This window comes from Nothobranchius furzeri, chromosome 12 (genome assembly GCF_043380555.1).
Source record: "Nothobranchius furzeri strain GRZ-AD chromosome 12, NfurGRZ-RIMD1, whole genome shotgun sequence".
Lineage (NCBI taxonomy): Eukaryota > Metazoa > Chordata > Actinopteri > Cyprinodontiformes > Nothobranchiidae > Nothobranchius > Nothobranchius furzeri.
Window position 1 is genome coordinate 37401666 of NC_091752.1, and position 7500 is coordinate 37409165.

Genomic DNA, 7500 nt, shown 5'->3' on the forward strand with positions numbered 1-7500 from the left:
TAAAGAAAAGATCAGAGCTAATTGTAAAGAAGAAAGTTAGAGATGAGAAAAAACTAACAGGAGGGGAAAAGGAGGCAGCCCAACAGATAGTTAAGCTAAACGCTAAAAATAGAGCAGTGGGACGGAGGCAGCAGAGAGGAGTGAGAGAGGCTGAGAGGAGGCGGGGTGTAGTGTGGAGAGAAGGAGGGGTGTAAGTATTCTCTGGAAAAAAAAGCAGATTCTCAGTGATAGACTGAGAAGGGAGGTCGAGTGTGAAAGCTTCATCTTTCAATAAGCGCACTGCATCATCCTGCTGCCTTCCTGTACTTGCTGCTTCAAAGAGCATAAGGGAACAATTCTCAAATACCTTCACCTAGTTCCCCGTTCCACCAACTCGGTCTCTTTTAACCCCCTGTGGGGCCAGTGGCAAGTTTCTAATTAAAACGTTGGGGGCAAAAGGGTAATTATGATAATAGCATAATAATATCGCCAAGGTTATTAGAATGTTCTCTGGTCCCCAAATTGCTTCCTCGGAGAGATCGGATTTCAATGGCATTACATAAAGTCAGATTTCCTTGAAAGTCAGGTGAAATGAAACTGATTCCCATATGGTTGAGATGCAATCTGAGATTCTGAATCCCACTGGTATGTCACGGACACGAGTCTAAAAACAGCTTTATATTCTCCCATCAGAAGGACATTTCCCTCCTCTAATACTTCCCGGCATAATTCTGTTTGGAGGTTCATGCGATGAAGAGAGCCGTCATTCTCTGCAGCCTCGCCTAATGACTCATTTGTGTCGTAGCTGTGTACGACAAGAGAACGTTTGTTTTTTAAGCGTCGGGATCCATGCTAAAATGTTAGCTCAAAGCATTGTTGCTTGGAGCTAGCTGATGGTCTGAGGGGAATCCTACTGTTTTCTCTCAGCTTTCTGCGGTACCTGACTGGGATGAGGCTTTGTAGATTCCTCTTCCTCCCATTTACACACCCCCTCATTCCCAGGCAGCCCTGAGGCAGCCCACCTCCAGCTGTGGCTGCTGTTCTCTGCACCGCTTGGTGCAAGCAACGATTGCTTTGGAGTGCCTCCCTTTGCTCAAATAGGCAGTAATTACGGGCTTAAAGAGGTTTAGTGGTCCAGCAAACTACATAATCACCCCTTGAATTAGCCCCAGCTCATCAGCCTCAGTCCAACAAGCAGCAGTTACCACTAGCACTAGCTAGCATGCGGCACCCCCTTCCATTTATTGCACAGAGGGAAGCACAGCGGCAGGTGTTGTGCAACATCCGGCCCCCTTAATAAATTTAGGCTCCCCAAGCTGGAAGAGGGAGGACTAATGAATCACGCCTTCACTCTCACTGAATGCAACTGGAATGTGCACGCACGCACACGCATGCACGCACACACACACACACACACACACACACACACACCTCAGTAGACAATACACTGTGCTGTCTCATCATTACCTTAAACACGACAATATTTTGCTTTAAAGACCTGAAATTAATGCATAAAATAAAAACCTTCTTCAGCCAAACAACCTTAAATCTCATGAGTCATCAACCCAAGAAGCATCAGTCTGAGCCATCCGTGTGTCAGTCGCTCAGAGAGGAGGGTTATATAGTAAAACACTTTGTAGTAAAACACCATTAGTCCTACCAGCTGATACGTTTATATCATGCCAACAGCCATGAGGACTGCAATATTTAAAATAATGAGCAAAAGCTGGTTTTTGAGAATGAAATTAATACGCAAAAATGGAAGAACATTTGTGAAAGAGAGATATCTGAGAAGAAAAAAAACAATAATAAAATTAAGTTATGCAGCAAATCCTGATGCACATTTTTTTAAGGTAGTGAATTATTCATGCAGTCTTTGAGCTTATTTACCAACTTCATGCAAAATGCTGTTCCCTCCTCCTTTTTAAAGTTTGCACACATTTTGCAGAGGGCAGTGTGAGTGTTTTGCCTTTTAGTTGGTCTGCTTTAAGTCTGTTTTGTGCTGTTTTATTTTGCATTGCGTCAACTGAATCAGAGGAAATGAGGTTAGGAGTGCTTTGTTTTTTCTGTTGTTTTGTTCACTCTCACTCCTTTTTCTTCTCGTCTTTAATCCCCCCCCTTCCTCCCAGAGCCAGCTTTGTTGCTGGGTCCCTGCTCCCTAATGAAGTCAAAGGGATGTCAGTCGATGCCACCTACACAGAAAGGAATTTGAAACGGCGATGCTCTCACAGAGCACCGTGAACACAGAACACACACACAAGTGTAAAACTTCCACTGAAAGCAGGAAAACTGGGAAGCCAGAGGCTTGTTGTAGCGGAGGTATGAGCTGATAGTTTGGAACGCTTGTCTGCTCACGCTCAGGACTCGGGACGTGTTGGTAGCATAACAATGTGCTTTCCCTCCCAAATCTCATACATGTCTGGTAGAAGCAGTATGCGTGTTTTTCTGAGACAGTCTGGGATGATGCAGCCAAAAGGCCCGTGGATTAGCTGTCAGGCATTCCTGATTGGCATCTTGGTTTCCATGGAGATTCACCCATGAAAACTGAATGAGTTCAACTGAAACATATAAGTCAATAATTATAGGGTCGTGTTTTAGCAGTTTGACGTGTCACAAGTTTCATTCTTGCTGAAACAGAGACATTCTCTCTAAGTTAAAGCTGATCTGAGCTGAGTACACATTTAGTGCCTCTTTGTGCCTCATGGCCAAGCCCAACCGTCTCCTCCTGCTTGTTTCTGATGGACGCTGCTTTGGGACAACTTATTTAAAGCTAATGTCAGGTTGTTTACTAGGATCCACAAAGGCTTTAATTATAAACACATGACACCTAATGACTATGAAGGGAATGCACACAAGTGTTATCACACACTCTGATGGTGTGTTTGTTTAAAGTATCATTTGTGCATTTTATGAAACGATCAATTAGGTATTTTTAACTTTCGTGATGCAGACATGTTTCTGCTGCCATACCTATGGTTGTCTTGTGTTAGACTTTAGGACAGGGGGAGTAAAACAAGGATTTAACAGCAAAAGTTGCTCTTATCTCTTTGTTAAACCCACATCTCCTTCCTCTGCCTCCTCATCCCTGTTCACTCTCCTATCTCTTCCTCCTCTTGAGGAGGCCTGTGAGGAAGACGATCAGTCTGTTACTCACCCACACACATAAACACGCTATGTGACCACACAAAACTGAACTTACACGAGCTGAACGACACCAATTTGAAGAAGAACTCAAAGGCTGTACATATATTGCAAAGAAAAGGGTGTTTTGGCTGTAATGGTCATGTATACACACGAATAAAGACACAAAACAGAGAAGAATAAGAAGACACACCCCTCCAGGCACCCACATGCACAGAGTCCAGGGTGGAAATTCTCATGACAGCAGTTGTATATTTGGAGAAGACATATCATTAAGATAGGCTCGGGGAAGTTGGAAGGGAGGGAAGGATGCTCAGAAACTTTCCATCTGCTCTTTTAAAGAACATGTTATTGCTTTTCTGCCCCCCACCCCCCACCCGCTGAACACAGCCAAAGGCTGTTAAAACACCAGAGCCTCTTAAAGACAATATTAAAACTGGGTGACTTGTTGCAGCGAGAGAAACTAAATCAGATTGTTTTGACAGATAAGAGCTAATTTGGAGGTTTAGGAATAAGGAGGACAAAAACAGTTTGGTGAGCCGAATTCCTGGGCAAGATCGGCTCGCTGGAGGTTTTTTCCTTTTCTTTTTTTTTTTTTTTTGTAAAAACTTTTTACAACGTTTATACTTAATTTGACTCTCTATTTGGTGAAGACCTGATTACTAATTTCCTTCTTTACTCTTGCTGTAAACTTCATAAATATTTGTTTTATTGATGTTTTGAAATTATCCAAGCAAATTCCCCTTGCCTGTCTGTGTGACTAGTTCTGTCTGTGTGTGTGTGTGTGTGTGTGTGTGTGTGTGTCTGGAGGCTAAGGGAGGGCACCACTGAAACAGGATGTGTTTGTGCCGTGTTGAGGCCCCTGGCATCACTGAACCCTTCTGATATCACGAGGCAGAAACTCCTGCCTTCACAGTTCCACGACACATAGAATGGACTCATTGATCATTATATATTGAATCAGATTTTGTGCGGAGGGCAGAGATTTTTCTTATGATTAGCTGACATTAATATGTCGACAGAGAATTAGTGATTTCTGAGTCTGCTTGAAGGGCAGTTGCGGACGGCGGTCCTCCACAAAGCTCAGTCTTGTGCTTTTAAATGCAGTGGCTCCTTTGTTATGGTCAATCTTCCATGATTTTAATAGCCTTATGAAATTATTCTTGGTAGTCATTTTATGTAATCCAGTTGACAGACTGCCTGCACTAAAAACACACCTCACCTCCAGTAGATTTTACTTAAAAATCCAACCTAGAGAGAATCGTTTACCAACCTCAATCACACTTGCTCTGACGAGCAGCGCTCCAGATTTTCAGCAATTTTTGCAGTTCTGTTATTATCTGATCAGTTCATACAATGGTGCACATACACATTCAGAGTTACACACACACACACACACACACACACACACACACACACACGCACACACACACACACACACACACACACACACACACACACGCACGCACGCACGCACGCACGCGCACGCACGCACGCACACACACACACACACACACACACGTGCGCGCGCGCTGAGGAGCACAAAAGTGTCTGTTAAGAAGAAGTGGACACAAATTTGGCCAGAGGCGACAATGCAATTATAACTTAGTGCATGAAATTAGCCTCCTTGTGTTCCCATTCCCAGCAACCAATCACAAGGACAAGGGAACGCTGGGGGAAAAAAAAAATCTGTCTCCTCTCACACTCTCTCTGCCGGGTCGTCAGAGCATTAAGCACAATCCTGTTCATTATGCACTGAAAAAACAGTGGTGAAAAAATGAAAACGCTGGCGCCATGCTGATTTTACTCGTCTGATTGACTATCAAGGGTGTGTCGTCTTGTTAGCGTAACAGCAAACATCATCTGTGTGTGGATCGGCTGCTGTTGGTCACTGCAATTTGGAATATAGCTTATAAAACTACCAGAAAATTAAATGGTTTGTTTGCAATTAAGTAAAAAGTAATATCTAATTTAATGTTTTCTTTGACATTTGTGGTTTTTTACAGCGAAAAAGAAGTATGAAGCATTTTATTTATTAGGTTTTACTATAAACATACAGTTTAATATGATTAATGAGCCTTTTTCTTGCATAAATGGTGTACAAGCTTGTGGATTGTGCACAAACTTCCAGCTTTTGAGGTGCAGCAGTCATGGGTTCATATGACTGACATAGAAAACTGTCATTTGGTTTTTATGAATCCTAAAACCATTAAAACTTGAAATGAAATGCCTGAAAAATTTGCAAGTTCAAATATAAACGTTTGGACTCTTTAATGGAAACACAGAGGACCAAATTAGGTTAGAGTGATTATGCGTATTTTCCCTGGGTTAGGGTTAGGGTTATTATTGTAAACACATAATATTTTTGTGTTTGAGTTAGACCTTACCAACGGATGGCCATTAGGGTCAAAAATCCCTGGGACTGCAACCTCCAGCAAAGTGATGCACAAAAGAGTCCCTCTCATCCTGGTAATGAGTGAAGATGTAAAGGTGTATAACAACACTGTTTATGAATGGTGAAAGTTTGTTACAGATCAGTAAATGCGTTTGGTCCTCACAGGCTCCCGTAGAAGGAAGCATGGCGTCTAATATGGCCCGCCTGCATGTATTTTAGACCTGATTTTTAAGGTTATATGTTACGAAGCCGCCAATATTTTTTCAACAACTTGGCATCTTTTCGTTCATTTTCAACAACATTTAGATGGATATTTCTAGAGATGAACAGTAAAACTACACATTGTCTCTTTAAGAAAACTTGAAAAGTTGAACAAATTCTAGAAGTTTCTGTGTGAAAACATGTGACTGCGTGAAAGAAATGTAACAGTGAGCCGTGGCGGACGGCCACTCACACTGAGCCAGGGTCTGTTGGAGGTTTCTTCCTGTTGAAGGGGAGTTTTCCTCTCCACTGTCGCTACATGTTTGCTTAGTATGAGGATTGCTGTAAAGTCTCTGACACTAGTCAGTGACTCGGTGCAATCTGAGGGTTTTCCTTACATAGGAAACTTTTAACTAATTGGCATAATAAACTGAACTCAGTGCACTGATTTGTCAGCTCAGTTGTAATATTTACTTTGTGAAGAGACGACTCTTGTGATTTGGTGCTACAAAAATGAACTAGATGGAACTGAACTGAACTGAAAATGTTGTTTAATCTTGAAGACTCACAAACTGGATTAAATGACTCACTGACATGGGATTGTGTGACATCTGTGGGTGTGGGGGTGGGAGGTGTCCCCTCTTAATTTGAACTGGTTAACAAATGAAAAGACAAATGTACCCAAAGTGAAACTAAAGACTAAGAATCAGCAGGAATAAAGATATTTTAGGAGTTGAAACCACCCTCCATTGCCTGCTTTCTTTGGGTTCATGCTACATATTCCCCTTTCTCCGATTATATATGCAGACGGGTGAGGGGGGTGCGTTATATTTGTGTTAGAAGCTGCCTAATTACCAGAGCTTGTTCTCCACCTCACTTAACTTTCTAATTGGCTTGCCTTTTTGGCTGCCATTAATTACAAGATTTCATATTCCATTAATGAATGGGGTGGGGAGGGCATGATGATGTGCACATACTCGCACATACTTACCGTACACATCTATGAACACGGGCGTACCGACACCTACGCGCAGATGAGCATCCTCACATGTCCCTCATTACTGACAGCTGTGTGGTGCGCGTGGCTGTTGCCCTCCAAGCTTTTCTGTTAAAAGGCCCACCAAACTCGTGCTCAATTTAAAAAACGGAGCTTCATTAAACAATTTACGTCTTTCTCTCTCTTCTGCAGCATCCCTACCCATCAGAAGAACAGAAGAAACAGCTGGCACAGGACACAGGCCTCACCATTCTACAAGTGAACAACTGGTGAGTCTTTCTGAGTGCCCCCCCCCCACCCCCGGGCTATCCCAGTCGCTAATGCTTGGAATGAATGCCCTCCCTCACACCTACTGACTCCCCATCACCCAGATCAATGCATTTGAGGAGATTTGGCCCGAAGTGATTTTAGTTTATTTAAATTTGTTTGAAACCAGCTGCTTAACTCAACTCAAATGCGAGCTTCGATGTAAAGAAATAGTGATCAACAAAAAAAAATCCAATAAGGTTCCGACATGTGCAGCTTATAAGGATGAAATTAAAGACTAATTACAGCCAGTTTGATTTATTTATCTGACGTTAGCTGCTTTTTTGTTGTTTGGCTGCTGTCACATCTAAAGATGAAATTCTAAAAATAAAGACGGGAGAAATGTTTGTCATCAGAGCAGAAACTGCTAATTGTCTCCATTGGTATTCTGTTAAAGATCGTTTTGTGAGGGTTTGGATCATTTCAGCTCCTTCTGCATTTGAAGTTGTTAACAAGGAGTTCACTTGGAAGTCTGCAGCCT

The 7500-nt window shown here is 42.4% G+C and overlaps 1 protein-coding gene across 2 annotated transcripts in view; it reads left to right on the forward strand.

The window, feature by feature from the left end:
* Window positions 1–7500, forward strand: part of meis1b (Meis homeobox 1 b) — a 78635-nt gene that overhangs the window by 48857 nt on the left and 22278 nt on the right. For both annotated transcript variants that reach the window (XM_070542020.1, XM_070542019.1), the window contains exon 9: window positions 6906–6982. In XM_070542020.1, coding sequence (XP_070398121.1) covers window positions 6906–6982 — 77 coding nt within the window. The remainder of the gene's footprint in view (window positions 1–6905; window positions 6983–7500) is intronic.